The sequence below is a fragment of the Styela clava genome, chromosome 2 (genome assembly GCF_964204865.1).
Source record: "Styela clava chromosome 2, kaStyClav1.hap1.2, whole genome shotgun sequence".
NCBI lineage: Eukaryota > Metazoa > Chordata > Ascidiacea > Stolidobranchia > Styelidae > Styela > Styela clava.
In genome coordinates, this window is record NC_135251.1 from 27,285,672 (window position 1) to 27,303,263 (window position 17,592).

The window sequence follows — 17,592 nt, forward strand, 5'->3', positions numbered from 1 at the left end:
TATCCATACTCAAAATATTTTTTAAGCCCCAAAGGCAGATCTTGTTCAAATTTTGGGTCAATTTAACGATTTTTCGAATTTCTAAGAAATTTACGTTATTGCGCTATATTAAAAGTATTTTGTTAGAAAACTGATCGAGTTTTTTTCCAATTTCTTTATTCCATTGGAAAGATGATGAATTCAGATATCCATACTCAAAATATTTTTTAAGCCCCAAAGGCAGATCTTGTTCAAATTTTGGGTCAATTTAACGATTTTTCGAATTTCTAAGAAATTTACGTTATTGCGCTATATTAAAAGTATTTTGTTAGAAAACTGATCGGGTTTTTTTCCAATTTCTTTATTTCATTGGAAAGATGATGAATTCAGATATCCATACTCATAATATTTTGTGAGCCCCAAAGGCAGGTCTTGTTCAAATTTTGGGTCAATTTAACGATTTTTCGAATTTCTAAGAAATTTACGTTATTGCGTTATATTAAAAGTATTTTGTTAGAAAACTGATCGAGTTTTTTTCCAATTTCTTTATTTCATTGGAAAGATGATGAATTCAGATATCCATACTCTTAATATTTTTTGACCCCAAAGGCAGATCTTGTTCAAATTTTGAGTCAATTTAACGATTTATCGAATTTCTAAGAAGTTTACGTTATTGCGTTATATTAAAAGTATTTTGTTAGAAAACTGATCGAGTTTTTTTCCAATTTCTTTATTCCATCGGAAAGATGATGAATTCAAATATCCATACTCAAAATATTTTTTAAGCCCCAAAGGCAGATCTTGTTCAAATTTTTGATCAATTTAACGATTTTTGGAATTTCTAAGAAATTTACGTTATTGCGGTATTTTAAAAGTATTTTGTTAGAAATCTGATTGAGTTTTTTTCAATTTCTTTATGTCATTGGAAAGATGATGAATTCAGATATCCATACTCAAAATATTTTTTAAGCCCCAGGGCAGATCTTGTTCAAATTTTGGGTCAATTTAACAATTTTTCGAATTTCTAAGAAATTTACGTTATTGCGCTATATTAAAAGTATTTTGTTAGAAAACTGATCGAGTTTTTTTCCAATTTCTTTATTTCATTGGAAAGATGATGAATTCAGATATCCATACTCATAATATTTTTTGAGCCCCAAAGGCAGGTCTTGTTCAAATTTTGGGTCAATTTAACGATTTTTCGAATTTCTAAGAAATTTACGTTATTGCGTTATATTAAAAGTATTTTGTTAGAAAACTGATCGAGTTTTTTTCCAATTTCTTTATTTCATTGGAAAGATGATGGATTCAGATATCCATACTCTTAATATTTTTTGAGCCCCAAAGGCAGATCTTGTTCAAATTTTGGGTCAATTTAACGATTTATCGAATTTCTAAGAAGTTTACGTTATTGCGTTATATTAAAAGTATTTTGTTAGAAAACTGATCGAGTTTTTTTCCAATTTCTTTATTCCATTGGAAAGATGATGAATTCAAATATCCATACTCAAAATATTTTTTAAGCCCCAAAGGCAGATCTTGTTCAAATTTTGGGTCAATTTAACGATTTTTCGAATTTCTAAGAAATTTACGTTATTGCGCTATATTAAAAGCATTTTGTTAGAAAACTGATCGAATTTTTTTCCAATTTCTTTATTCCATTGGAAAGATGATGAATTCAAATATGCATACTCAAAATATTTTTTAAGCCCCAAAGGCAGATCTTGTTCAAATTTTGGGTCAATTTCACGATTTTTCGAATTTCTAAGAAATTTACGGTATTGCGTTATATTAAAAGTATTTTGCTAGAAAACTGACCGAGTTTTTTTCCAATTTCTTTATTCCATTGGAAAGATGATGAATTCAGATATCCATACTCAAAATATTTTTTAAGCCCCAAAGGCAGATCTTGTTCAAATTTTGGGTCAATTTAACGATTTTTCGAATTTCTAAGAAATTTACGTTATTGCGCTATATTAAAAGTATTTTGTTAGAAAACTGATCGGGTTTTTTTCCAATTTCTTTATTCCATTGGAAAGATGATGAATTCAGATATCCATACTCAAAATATTTTTTAAGCCCCAAAGGCAGATCTTGTTCAAATTTTGGGTCAATTTAACGATTTTTCGAATTTCTAAGAAATTTACGTTATTGCGCTATATTAAAAGTATTTTGTTAGAAAACTGATCGAGTTTTTTTCCAATTTCTTTATTTCATTGGAAAGATGATGAATTCAGATATCCATACTAATAATATTTTTTGAGCCCCAAAGGCAGGTCTTGTTCAAATTTTGGGTCAATTTAACGATTTTTCGAATTTCTAAGAAATTTACGTTATTGCGTTATATTAAAAGTATTTTGTTAGAAAACTGATCGAGTTTTTTTCCAATTTCTTTATTTCATTGGAAAGATGATGGATTCAGATATCCATACTCTTAATATTTTTTGAGCCCCAAAGGCAGATCTTGTTCAAATTTTGGGTCAATTTAACGATTTATCGAATTTCTAAGAAGTTTACGTTATTGCGTTATATTAAAAGTATTTTGTTAGAAAACTGATCGAGTTTTTTTCCAATTTCTTTATTCCATTGGAAAGATGATGAATTCAAATATCCATACTCAAAATATTTTTTAAGCCCCAAAGGCAGATCTTGTTCAAATTTTGGGTCAATTTAACGATTTTTCGAATTTCTAAGAAATTTACGTTATTGCGCTATATTAAAAGCATTTTGTTAGAAAACTGATCGAATTTTTTTCCAATTTCTTTATTCCATTGGAAAGATGATGAATTCAAATATGCATACTCAAAATATTTTTTAAGCCCCAAAGGCAGATCTTGTTCAAATTTTGGGTCAATTTCACGATTTTTCGAATTTTTAAGAAATTTACGTTATTGCGTTATATTAAAAGTATTTTGCTAGAAAACTGATCGAGTTTTTTTCCAATTTCTTTATTCCATTGGAAAGATGATGAATTCAGATATCCATACTCAAAATATTTTTTAAGCCCCAAAGGCAGATCTTGTTCAAATTTTGGGTCAATTTAACGATTTTTCGAATTTCTAAGAAATTTACGTTATTGCGCTATATTAAAAGTATTTTGTTAGAAAACTGATCGAGTTTTTTTCCAATTTCTTTATTCCATTGGAAAGATGATGAATTCAAATATCCATACTCAAAATATTTTTTAAGCCCCAAAGGCAGATCTTGTTCAAATTTTGGGTCAATTTAACGATTTTTCGAATTTCTAAGAAATTTACGTTATTGCGCTATATTAAAAGCATTTTGTTAGAAAACTGATCGAATTTTTTTCCAATTTCTTTATTCCGTTGGAAAGATGATGAATTCAAATATGCATACTCAAAATATTTTTTAAGCCCCAAAGGCAGATCTTGTTCAAATTTTGGGTCAATTTCACGATTTTTCGAATTTCTAAGAAATTTACGTTATTGCGTTATATTAAAAGTATTTTGCTAGAAAACTGATCGAGTTTTTTTCCAATTTCTTTATTCCATTGGAAAGATGATGAATTCAGATATCCATACTCAAAATATTTTTTAAGCCCCAAAGGCAGATCTTGTTCAAATTTTGGGTCAATTTAACGATTTTTCGAATTTCTAAGAAATTTACGTTATTGCGCTATATTAAAAGTATTTTGTTAGAAAACTGATCGGGTTTTTTTCCAATTTCTTTATTCCATTGGAAAGATGATGAATTCAGATATCCATACTCAAAATATTTTTTAAGCCCCAAAGGCAGATCTTGTTCAAATTTTGGGTCAATTTAACGATTTTTCGAATTTCTAAGAAATTTACGTTATTGCGCTATATTAAAAGTATTTTGTTAGAAAACTGATCGAGTTTTTTTCCAATTTCTTTATTTCATTGGAAAGATGATGAATTCAGATATCCATACTCATAATATTTTTTGAGCCCCAAAGGCAGGTCTTGTTCAAATTTTGGGTCAATTTAACGATTTTTCGAATTTCTAAGAAATTTACGTTATTGCGTTATATTAAAAGTATTTTGTTAGAAAACTGATCGAGTTTTTTTCCAATTTCTTTATTTCATTGGAAAGATGATGGATTCAGATATCCATACTCTTAATATTTTTTGAGCCCCAAAGGCAGATCTTGTTCAAATTTTGGGTCAATTTAACGATTTTTCGAATTTCTAAGAAATTTACGTTATTGCGTTATATTAAAAGTATTTTGCTAGAAAACTGATCGAGTTTTTTTCCAATTTCTTTATTCCATTAGAAAGATGATGAATTCAAATATCCATACTCAAAATATTTTTTAAGCCCCAAAGGCAGATCTTGTTCAAATTTTGGGTCAATTTAACGATTTTTCGAATTTCTAAGAAATTTACGTTATTGCGTTATATTAAAAGTATTTTGTTAGAAAACTGATCGAGTTTTTTTCCATTTTCTTTATTTCATTGGAAAGATGATGAATTCAGATATCCATACTCATAATATTTTTTGAGCCCCAAAGGCAGGTCTTGTTCAAATTTTGGGTCAATTTAACGATTTTTCGAATTTCTAAGAAATTTACGTTATTGCGTTATATTAAAAGTATTTTGTTGGAAAACTGATCGAGTTTTTTCCCAATTTCTTTATTTGATTAGAAAGATGTCTAAGGTATAAATTCATACTCCAAATATTGTTTGAGCCCCAAAAGCGGATCTTGTTCAAATTTTGGGTCAATTTAACGATTTTTCTGATATATCCATACTCAAAATATTTTTTGAGTCCCGAAGGCAGATCTTGTTCAAATTTTGGGTCAATTTAACGATTTTTGGCATTTATGTGAAATTTATATTATTGCGTTGTATTAAATGTGTTTTGTTAGAAAACTGATCAAGTTTTGTCTCGGTCTCTTGTTTAAATTTTTCGACAAAAATTAATTTTTTTGAGAACTTAATTGTTATTCACGTATATGTTTTTGACATGTATACATTATTTTATTGCAATACTTACATAATATCATCATATCAAAGTATACAATCTTAATTTATTCACTTGAGACTGGATACTGGTATTGTATTTATACACGAAAATGATAGACCGCATTTGCTGAGTACGATTAAATTAATTTTTAATCATAAATTTTATAATGAAACACTTTTTATGACTTCGTGTTTTCGAGCAGCAAGATTTTGCTAGCATTTTGCTAGCTTGACAGAGGTTATATAGAAGTTAGAATATGGATTTTTGTATTCTTTCATTTGGGGGAAGTGATACGATAGCATAATCGTACGACGAGACTCGACCTCTAGTCCGGTTACCAGTATATGTCGGATATGAGAACCAAATATTCGTTTCGTAGTCATGGACTTGATGGTGCAGAAAAGTGTAGCCGCCAAGTGGCTACGTGAACCACTCATGATGGTGAGGAGTCCAGCAATCCTATTGCACAAAATAATAACTGGTCAAACCTTGCTAGCAATCCATAACCAACAGATGAAATTCCTGCACAACCATAACCTTTTATGGTAGAACCAAGTACTCCAAGTTCACCCATTTCTTGAAAAATTTCTTTGTCAAATTCTGAAAGAAGAAAAACATCATCAGATACTTCATGGCATTTTGAAAAACGAAGATATATCAATACTTGTGATTGCCAAAAATTTCCTCATAGCTATATAAGGTCAACGTCAGTATAATAGAATATAAATATTCATGCAAGTATTCAGCCCCAATATACCTAATTCAATATGCACATAACACTAGTTAAGAATCCATTTAAAATTCAACACATAACAGGAAACAGATACAAACAATGGGTGTTTTCATGCATAGCGAGAGAGAAATTGGAAGATCTAAAATATGCTAAGAGAAGTATACATGGAAAATAGGAACCTTGGGAACCCTTTCCATAACAGTTTATTAATAGTTATGTGAATAATACAATAAACAAGTTTTCTATAATAAAGAAGGAATGATATTATACTTTCGTGTCTATTCGCCATTAATATCCTTGGCATAAGTTTTTCTTGACAATATGAGTGAAATTGATCTCTTATGAGTTTTTCATCATCAGTGAGTAATTCGTTCAGGTTTAGAGCATCCTGCCAGTCGAATTTGACCGAAGATAAGCAACCTGGGAAGAAAATAATTATCCATCAACACTGAGCTTGTCTTTTTAGTAAAGTAGTTATTTATCCATACAATCCATCGATTCAATGAATTTGATCATTTTACTTGATGAAAACATAACCATATAGAATTCTCATTGTACTGTTGTAATCAATTCAGGTCGAATGAATCTTAAATTTAGTCTTGCCCAGTTATATGATTAAGGAATAATAATCTTAGAAAATTCATAAATTCCCAATCCTGCAATTTCCAATCAAATGAGTTAACACATACCAAAATACACAAGATCCAGAGAATCTCACGAGCAGACCAAGCTGAAATTCTAATATCTGAATATGCAATTACAGACTTTACAACGTAGTGCAGTAATAAGGCAAATATTATCACACATCATTCGTGTCTTATTTCAGTATTTAACACTACCTGCAGTCAAAGAAAAATCTCTGTATGGTGATAACTTTTGTCCTTTTTGAATATGCTTCGAAAAGCTGATCAACGTTTTTCTGAACATCTCGACAGATTAAAGGATTATGAAATCAGAGAACAAAGCGTGGTATAGTATACTTTTGCTACTTGTCAACTATTTCTGTATCTCCAGATCTCATAAAGAATTTTTGAGGTAGACTATCTGTCGATAAAAAATGGCCAATACTGCAATATGACACGTAAGGCTGTAATGTCTGAATGTGAAACATTGTAATTAGTTTGAGTAGGCTCGGATGACGTGCAAGATATTTAGACTATGTCTATGGTAACTACTTTATTTTGTTAATATCAGAATAAGCAGTTTGTTTGTCTTCTTATTTCAGTACTTTGAGCGGGAACCGGACAACTCTACTACATGGACAACTTGAGCAAAGTCTGAAAGTGTTAGCAGATTCTTTATTAATAATTTCGGTGACATACTAATCCGTGAATTGTTCAAAATACTGTATCTGGTACCGGTAGCTCGTGATTAAGTAATTTGCAAGTGCAGTTTTAAGTATTCTGTGGCATCTGCAGCTGCAGCTGCCGCAAAACCATGGCAGTATTTCCATACCATGGCCGCTACGGCCAAACTCATGGCAACTGACTTTTTAGCTGCCACAAACCAATGTCGAGCTGCCGTTACCGCGGCAGCAAATTGAAAACCAATGGCAGGTAAAATTTTGCTGCCGTAACCGCGGCAGGTGGGCCCTAAAGACAGGGCTGTCTATTATGGTGACAAATATTGGGTAAGTTGGAACGTTTTTCTTTTGGATACAGTTTTGATTGATTTGGAGTTAGGGTTAGGGTTTAAGTAGATATAATTCCACATGATCAATTAAAATCTGGTACATTAATTTGTGAATATACCGTTAAAACTGATTACTGAATACTGAATAGCGCTATAAAACCATGACAAGAGCTGCCGCGGTTCGTTCGTGGCAGGAGCTGCCATGAAGTGGTAAGAACTGCGCCTCGTAATTTGGATCATGGACTAAACTGATATTCTGAGTTTTCTGATCATTTAAAACAGATGATTTGAAACTTGACAGAAAACGAAATGCCTAGGCCTACATAACCTTATTATATCTGTATATTGAAATCTTTTAATGATAAAGTTGTCCGTCATCGCAAAAAAACTTGCAATTGTGTTGTCTTCTCCCAATAACATTTGGGTGAGCGAAAACGTACCGTACTACGTCTTTTAACAACACTTTTCAATCTAAAATCTGTACGTTTTTAACCTTACGTCCTTACTAAGGTTTTGTTTGCTCTCCCGATTATATATAGGCCTAGGCCTATATCCCGGTAATCATCTTTATTCATTATGTTTCATTATTTTATCGTCTATTATGCTGATTATGGGGTCGAAATAAACTTCAGAACTTATACATTCTGACATTATGATTTGGCGCTATATTACGTATAGCCGGCAGCCGCAATAAAAACGAATCTGCCGTCAATCGGCAGCCGCATGTGCCTTCTACAAGCAGACGGGGAAACTATGGCGATCTTACAACCATCCCCCAATCCTGTAACACGGTGTAATGCAACCTAACTGCGACTGTGCGGTGCTACAGTGGGACATTTTTCTTAACCCCTTGATTCTGCTGAACAACACCGCAGACAAACGCGACGAAAAGGTATGTGAATAAAGTTAAATTTTACATGACAAAAACATGAACATGACAATTTTGTTATGCAATATATCTGGCTAGCGAGCACGAAGTTCCTGACGAGATCGGCAGACAAATGACCCAGTGGCAATGAAATACTTTTTCCATCTTTGTTTACCAAAAATTTGAAAAATCGATTGGTCCATTAGTTACGGGAAAAAGCGATTCGTTCCCAACGGAAGACTATCAACAGCGATTTTTTAAAACGATTCATATAATATGGATATATCGTGCCCAACAATAAAAGCATTCAACCAAGAAATTTAATTTTGGGATGCATTTCTGCTATTCTTTTCGAACTCACGGCTAGGAGAATTAGCAAACAATTTTCTTGGATGGCAGAATATAACGAATAAAACAAATTTTGTTTTGTTCTAACATAACCCATTATACGATTCGGCAAACAACTATGGAGATTCAATTACGGAGAATATATAGAATATATATTATCGTGGAAACAGCATTAAATTGAAACCGAATTGAAATTTTTTGAGTGATGAAAAATCGAACTGGTTTCGCGGACAGGCAGAAGTACTCTCGAGTCAATGACTAGAAGTTGTGAACGATTGACAGTTTGTTTATTACAGTATTCGTTATGTGTTTGAAAACTCATTTGGGTATAAGGGGCATACGATCATAATCTAAAACTCGCCCCGGGCAGCGGAAAAGTTTGACACGTCCCTGACACCAGATAATTACATTTTTGAAAGAATTTGTATTTGCGTTCTACTTCTGAATTGAAAATCATTTGCATTCTGTCATATAGTTAAGGGATATGTTAAAAGATTTTATGACTCTATATTGTCAACCTCGAGTGATGAAAATTTTACCCCAGAAGTTTCGTCTTCAACTCTCACTACTAGAGTTTATTGGATCTCCGCTCTAGGAGACCCTTATTTGTTTACTTTACTTCCATTATTTTATGTTTCATTTATTTTACTTCTCAATTTATCTTTGTGTTGGATTGTTTCGTTAGCATTTCGCTATGATATGATCCAGCGAACCGAAGAAAATATATATTATAAAAATGTTTTTAAAACACGCTACAGCTTCTTCAATCTTCAGATTTACGATGAAGTTGAATTGGATGCACTCAGTGGCCTTAAATATTAATGTTTTAATGATACCAATTTCATCAAATGGTCGACAGAATTGTAGTATCGACAGCAGCGCCCATCGATAATTTGACTTGAGGTTTTTTACCTTATCGTTTCAGTTTCTCAGCTCTCTTACGGAGGTTATGACCCTTCTTAGAATGGTCGAAATACAAAACTATTGTCTCCGTGCGAATATGTCGGGTGACGCTTTTCAAACAAAGGCTCCATTAATCTACATTCATAGTTCTTGCGCGATGTCGTCCTTTGATAAATGATATCGTAAAAAGTTGATTAAAATCCTTCAATCCAAACGCAATTTGAAACCACGTAATTTTAAGGGGTGCGAATGATGCGTGTAGAACATATGTACGACAACAAGATGTATATTGAAAAACAAGACTTGGTGACCATAGCTTGATTATTTCTGTAACGTGGTTATTAGAATATTGAATGCAAAACTAGGGGGAGTTTAGAATACGGAATTTCGTGATCTACAACACTAGAGACTTTTTGTCTTTCAACTTTTTTACAAAATTAAACCGCGAAACCCCACTTCTCGTCGTTGTTGTTGGTGCTGTATAAATTGAAATTGACAAGAAAGCATTTGCGCAACGTGAATGACAATTCCGTAACTTATCGATCTTCGTTCGATGACATATCGATCTCATGAGATTACAAGTAATTACCGAAATGCATCGTTTCAAATCGAACGATAACCATGACTTGGCAGTTGAAAAAATTGAAATTTGTAGAAACTATAACAGCTTCCACTGCCGAAGTATCTATGGTCGCTAGAAATTGTGCTCTGTACTATTTTCAATATTAGTGGACATATACATCAGAGTCAGCGAAGTACAAGTACCATTGTCAGCAACAAGAAAAAATCTCCCAGACCAAGACATTTCATCACTCCGAAGTACATCATTCAGTTGTATATTATTTCACAAAGAATCGAAAAAGTCACAACTCTCATTTTCATGGAGTCACCACGCTATAAATATAATAAAAACATCTCAAATGTAACAATACATTCTACATAAAGAAAAACACATAACTACAAATCAAGGACATTCAATCATACCATCCTACAGTTGGCATATTGAAAATAGGTTATGGGACAGTCTGACAGAACATGCGGTTTACAATCAATTTATAAAAAAATGACGAAGCATTGATTATTTCAGTTGGATTACAAACCATCTTAACCAATACGTTCCTTTTGATGCTTGAACTCATTTTTCAAATTCTTTATGATGAAAACTAATTATAGAGCAAACTTTTACTTTTTCCCCCAGTCTACGCCGAAGAGCACTGTCCAAATTGATATAATTGTCATAAATGCAAAAAAGCATTCAATTATAACTCATCCATTCTAATTGAATTGCAAATTGACTACATTTTGGTCTAAAGTTAATATACCTACACACCGATCATGAAACATCTTATTATACAGGTAATCATATCCAAAGTATGGGTGACAAAACGAAAGTACCATTAAAAGATATACGCCTCATCTTCTCAAAAAAAATTCTGAGGTATAACACAATCAATTGATGATTTGTTCCAAACGAAAAGTCATTAAACAAAACAACCTATAGCTCAAATTAATACAAGAAATTCAAAGAAACATTGTATCACCGACAAAAATCTATAAAACAGATAATACAAATTTGATATTTCAATTGCATCATAGCTGCCTAATTAAGAATCATTTGATAGAAAAAACATTATTTGGTAATAAATTCAAAGTATTGAATTTGTCGTAACTGGTCACAAGAAAATGAATCATATGCCAAAGTTCATGCTTTTACTTCTTCAAAAGACATGGCACCAAAATCTATTCTATTCAACTACAGTTTTGACTTAAAATCAATAGAGTAAACTAGTAATGGCAGACAATATAAATGACGAAGCTGAACAAAGTTACAGTGAGGCCTACAATCTTAAACTGAGGATGGCGATAAAAACCTGCCTTAGATCACAATAAACCAATCAGAAATTGCTAGCCAAAATAATACACGACTTAGCAAGTACGCAGTAACGTGATTCAATTATTGTTCATACTTGCAAAATCATAATTTCTGACTGGTAGCAGGTCATAAAAATAAGCACAAAAGAAATTTAAGAACTCGGTAAAGCAAAGTCACAAATGATCAGTACCCTTGTTTCGCTCTAGACTTTTCTGCATGTCCTTGCTGTTGACTGTGGTGGTGATGGGAAGTATGGCCAGTAGTTGTGTGCTTTGTTGCACCAGTTGGAGTAACATTAGAAGATGTTGCAGCTGCAGCAGCTTTCTGTTTCAGCATTGTCCAGTCGAATATGTAATCATATTGATGGTTCAATGTGCGAAATAGTATCCGGAATAGCTGGAAGGGAAATGGAAATTGAAAATTTTAATGCAAGTATACCAAACGTATTCGAGCTCATTCAAGTGTAACCCGATTCTTGCAACAAAAGGAAGTAAGATTAAAAAAACAACTGTGGAGGCTGGAACAATATGAATTCCACAACCACAATGAAAGTACTTTATATGTTGGTTCTTCTAACTTGCTATTGATAAAGTGAAAGTAAGTTCACTGATACAATTCAGGCTACATCAGAAGCCTGATTGTTATAAACTAAATACTAATTCAGACTTCTTTCGATTCAATTTGCTTAAATATTTCAAAAAAGCTGAATATTGTGTTATTCTGTAATTATGCTATTTGAACAGCTAAAACAGCTTTCAGAATTCTATAATCAAGTACCGATGTATCACAAGTGCTTGCTTGAATGAACTGAGGTATGAAAAGGTGTCTTTTGAATTCTGTACTACTTAACCCAGAGTGCCTTTTTGCCATCTGTTGCTCAAAATTACTGTTAAAAATTCAAATGAAAATGTACCAAACTTGCTCAATTTGAAGAAAAAATTTGCATCAAATGAAACTACCCCAATTTTAAATGCATCTGAATAGTACATTAATATTAGACATTCCTTTCCAGAGCTATCTATTATTCAGAAAAATAGTGGTAATAATATGTGCAATCCTGACTATTGAGTAATAATCATTACAGTGTTTTGATAGATCATAACTAAGGAGCAGCTGCAATTATGAATATGGTGTCTCATGGTGCTAAAAATGAATGACAAGTTATAATCCATTAACCATTGCTCATGCAATAGGTAATTATTATTCATTTTAAATGAATCAACAAAGCGAAAAATAATAATACATTTACAATCTATGGATTGTTAGAGATGTAATACAGCCCTTTAACATATAGTTATTTTATACCTTTATATGTCAATATTTGTTAAAGTTTTGTATATGATTCCGTTTTATTAGACAATAATAATATATGTCCATGACCATGCGCATATAATTCGGTAGATTAGAATTCTTTCACATCAAAACTTGACATTTCTGTGAATCTATAACTGCAATGATTTTGTCAAATGGGACCTTGAATGAATTTTGAATATCAGCTTTGAACTATATTTTTTCAACATTCAACAAAAATAATATGGTCCATGGCCAAAATCATGACCATATCAACACATATCTACAGCCATGAAGAAAATTTAAATTATACCATCCAAGTTTACATTACCTTCCACTTGATTAAAAATTGAAGCAATAGAATCACTCACAGAAGCATTCTAATGAATTTATTACTTTATTATGAGGTTGTAGTCTGCTTTATTAACAATTTGTGACTTTCGTATGCATGCCAATGTAATTTTATTGCCTCCAAAACAGGACTAACAAGTAATTCACAATTATATAGCCTATATGGTAAAGAAAACTTTTGATACCGGTATAGCAAAAAATCAACTCTTGTTCCCAATCTTTGCAAAATTAACATGACCTGGTGTCCTAGTCCAAGATACCGATAACTATTGATTCATCTTCAACCAATGCTTATTAACGAATTGCCAGCATCAACTTTGCTCACTAATACTTAGAGAAAAATAAAGTATCATTTACTTGTCTGAGGTACATGTAGTCTGGTGCTTCTTCAAACCTCAACCCACGGCAGTAGTTGAGATACATGGCAAACTCAGCTGGGAAGCCCTTGCAGAGAACCTGCCGAAATTTATTTGTAAAATGGCCTCAATTAAATAAAATAAATAGGAAATTGGCAAAATGAACCAAATAGAGTAACAAGTGATCAACTACAAAATGTTAAAAGCAACCATGTTTCAATGCCCGCTCAAAAAAGTTCTCAAACTATTACAATAATTATCCTTGGAATATTTGATTATTTATAGGTAAGGCGTGTTTTTACTAAAAAGGTCTAATGTTATTTATATTAAACTCTTTAATTGTAAATTCAGATGGGTGATAAGGTAGACAAAAAGTATTTTTGGAAGCCTGAAAAACTGAAAGCCGAAAAAATATTAGAAAATTTGAATGCTGAAAGCTAAAAAAATATCATAATACAATTTTGATTTAAACACCTGTCATAAATACAACTACAAAGTCGAAAACTACAAACCTCGACCGGTGTTGACATTTTTTTCTCGCTAATCCTCTCATATTTTTGTTTTTTAGTTGCTGCTTTCAGTCCTTGCCACGGTAATGAAGTGCGGTTGAAGTACATAAGAACGTAGCCCAGTGATTCCATGTCATCTCTACGACTCTGCTCAATTCCTAAATGTGCATTGATTGATGCATATCGAGCAGTACCTGTCAAATTTTTATCTTCTCTGTAAGCAATGTGCTGTCTTGTTCGACTATCTCGAAACTTTTTAGCAAGGCCAAAGTCTATGAGGAAAAGTTTGTTGCAATGTCGACCGATCCCCATCAGGAAGTTATCTGGTTTGATGTCACGATGAATGAAATTTTTGTTGTGAACATATTCAATGCGACTGATCATTTGATCAGCCAACATTAACACGGTTTTCATTGTGAACCTACGAGAGCAGAAATTGAACAAATCTTCCAAGCTTGGTCCGAGAAGGTCCATAACCAATACATTGTAATCTCGCTCTTGACCAAACCACCTTATATGTGGTATGCCAACTCCAGAGTGAAGAATCTTATATACTTTGCTTTCATAAAGAAGTTGTGGATGTCTTGCTTTTTGAGATTCAAGCTTTACAGCAACTTCTTCACCGTTAGCAATATTTATTCCGAGGTAAATATCACCAAATGATCCGCTTCCGATCTTACGTACTAATCTGTACTTTCCGCCAACAATGAATTCACTCTTGGAAGCACTAGAACTAGCCATATTTAAAACTACAAACAAACCAAAATCATGTCAAATGATTAGAAAAAAATCTGCCAGAGCACAACCTCAGAGTTACACAAATTAAAATCAAAAGATTATGAGGCTCATCCATGGTTCCAAAATAGGATCCACGAAGTTTTTCAATATTCTATTTGTATCTCATACAACATATTCTACTTTTCACATTTCAACAAGGTAAACTAATTGATGATGATTCTTGCTTGACCAATTAATCAATTCTTCACTGCCATTCAACATTCTCCCAATACAAAAAACAACAGCAGTAATTTTTAATGAAATGCGGCAACATTTCAGGAATTAACAATGAAGAAATATTTGTCCGATTTACGAGAAAAATCAGGGCATTGCTAAAATGGAAAATTGAAATTAATGTGAAATCTTTATGGCTACAACCCAAGTACAACTACTAGTATTCTTGAAATTATGAATAAAACATCACACTCGACTATTATATATGTACCAAGCCCTAATCTCGTAGTCTTGTTTTATTGATTGAATAACAATGAGCTATTTCCAAAGGGGGAAGGCTTCAAGATATTACAATTATATAAAAGGTGCTACTGAAATCTTGTATTAAATTAGGCAAAAGAACTTTAATGTTCTTTATGAAACTGATGGTGGCATTTAAAAGTATATTGAATGAAATAAAAAGCTTGCATAAACCACAGAATAGAATGAAAATAAATCTGAAAAAGGGGACATGAGGGAGTATTATATCTATATTTTGAACTAAAATATGTAAATTCACAATTTTGAATTGCTCAAACTTATTAATAGACCAGCTGATTAGGTCACGATCACTTTGGCGACTAACAATCAATTTGATGACAGAGTACTTGACTATGAATAATAATGTACTGAAGTAGCGTCTGTCCTATTTTGATAACATTCCCCTTAAAAATCAATACCTAAAATCAGTCTATTCTAAAAGCTAATTCAGTAAGAATACCCATACCATTTATATTTAAAATTAAGGTTGTTTAAAACAATGTTTCAAATTGTTTGGTTAATTGAAAATTATATAATTTATCATACGTTCATGCAATCAAATCATTATTTACGTCAGATTCAAAGCTGGCATATAACAGTGGGGCAAAGTTTCCTCACATTCCAAGTTGTCCCAACATTTGGTCCAATAAAACAAACACTGCATTTGTCTCCAAAACAAGGGCATCTGGCACAAAGGCCGATGCGTTAGATTGTGCCATGCATGTCTCAATAATAGTTTAAATCAATTTTGACGTGCGTCAGTCGACAGATGACCAAAACTTCGGTGTTGGGCTAAAAGCTCTTGAATATTACGGTGAATTTTTTCCCTTCGCTAAACAAGATGATTTTTTCTGTGGAATCCAATGGTAACGTTTTTGAATTACGTTTCCTTTTACTTTACTGTGCAGTGCCAGTTTGGAGGATTGTGCCTATAATATGGAGGCGCAGACTGTCTCGAGAAGAACTGGTTTGATAGAATAGATGTCTTTTAATGTAGGGGCTATTCTTGGAATCGGAGAACTGTGCCACCCCAAAAATTAACAGAATTATGTTAAACATAACTGATATATGATTGAATATTTTATGTATTGTATTTATTATAAATGTTTTATTGTTTCTTGTTTCAAATGCTGTGTATATGAATCAATAAATTCATTTCACTCATATATCTGTATATGTCATATACTATCTGTTACATAGTCTTCTGTCACCATTACAAAATCAATTTTTATTTAAAGCAACAATTTTTATTTGTATAAGTTGGGAATGCTGCCATACTAAATAGGTACCGAAATAAGACGTTTGGCACTATTTTAATAGATTCAATACAACTTAGACACCTCCAAATTACTGAATTTTGTCTTTTCAGCTTTTTTAAAATGAAACCACAAACTCGCCAGATTCTGAAATTGCCAGATGAAAAATGACAAGTATTTGAATCTGTGATGAAATCTATAACTTCCGAATGTAAATTTATCTTAATACATTATATGTGTTTTGCCTTTCCGTTTTTTTTCCTTCTTATCAAAGAAATGACGCTCTTTATTACTCTTAAAATCTTCGTGAAACAAGCGATGAAGCGTAATTCTGTAGTTACCGTACGGTACTTGGGTACCTTATGAGTCTTCGAGTCCAGTAGGTATATAAAGATTACAAGGTCAGAAGGTGATGGTTTATGAAACATACAGGTACTGTAGTACGGGTCTCATGTAGTTTCGTACCTCTAGTAGTACTTCTAGTAGGTACGTACTTCTAGTAGGTATGTTACAAAAAAATTAAAGTTCATCCGATTTAAATAAAAACTGCACCAGTGGATAGATCTAAGTGAAAATAAGAAAACAATACCAAGTTTGCGAAAAATGGTCAAGAATTAACGGAGATATCTGCATTTAAGTACCGCCCGATAGGCCAATTTTTTCCATAAGGATTGTATTGCGCCGACTCAAAAACTGTGACCGCGAGAATGTCAGACCGATAAACAAGAGAATGTATCTCGGCTATTTTTGGAGGTAATCGAAAAAAATTTTGAACGAAAAGTTATTGTGAATAGAAGAACCTAATGCAAAAAAGTTTACAAATTCTTTTTAACGATATTAGCTGCTTTTCAAATAATTATGTACGAGAAAGTTTCTGAACTTTACATAACCTCTGGTCGGCAACGACTTTCCCAATACGCAAGTCCCCGCATACGCGGCAATTAACTGATTTAGCGTTTTTCATATCCGACCTTAATGAACGATTAATTATCATTTAATATTCCTTAACTCGTAGGAGATTTACCGCGCTTAGTGAAACGCAAAACGAGAGAAATCGCTGCGAGGGAAAATGTCGGCATTCAGTCGATAACTGATGCGCGTTGACAGACGCGTGCAAAGATCATACTTCTCGTGCCTTGAATTAATTTGTACCGTTTCGTAAACGTATGCGAATTGACTTTTTTCAATAAGAACTTTAATGAATATGAAAAAAAAAACACATATCAATCTTTAATTTTTCGATGTGCGTCACATCTAAGAAAATTCAGATTACTTTAGGATTTTATTCTGGCAACG

The 17,592-nt window shown here is 32.4% G+C and overlaps 2 protein-coding genes across 3 annotated transcripts in view; both read right to left on the bottom strand.

The window, feature by feature from the left end:
- LOC120336474 (glutaryl-CoA dehydrogenase, mitochondrial-like) overlaps window positions 1-7,034 on the bottom strand; it is a 28,413-nt gene extending 21,379 nt beyond the window's left edge. The window contains exons 1-3 of one of the 2 annotated variants that reach the window (XM_039404160.2): window positions 6,499-7,034; window positions 5,930-6,079; window positions 5,415-5,526 (exon numbers count right to left, since the gene is read on the bottom strand). In XM_039404160.2, the coding sequence (XP_039260094.1) occupies window positions 5,415-5,526; window positions 5,930-6,079; window positions 6,499-6,586 (350 nt within the window). In that variant the 5' untranslated portion in view covers window positions 6,587-7,034. The other variant, XM_039404161.2, reaches the window with a different exon arrangement.
- A 3,196-nt stretch (window positions 7,035-10,230) lies between these two features.
- LOC120335478 (casein kinase I-like) lies at window positions 10,231-14,558 on the bottom strand. Its single transcript, XM_039402984.2, has 3 exons — window positions 13,793-14,558; window positions 13,282-13,380; window positions 10,231-11,679 (listed from the first exon to the last, which is right to left on the bottom strand). Exons 1-3 carry the CDS (start codon window positions 14,528-14,530, stop codon window positions 11,467-11,469), a joined length of 1,050 nt encoding a protein of 349 aa, XP_039258918.1. The 5' UTR covers window positions 14,531-14,558; the 3' UTR covers window positions 10,231-11,466.
- Window positions 14,559-17,592: the final 3,034 nt, after the last annotated feature.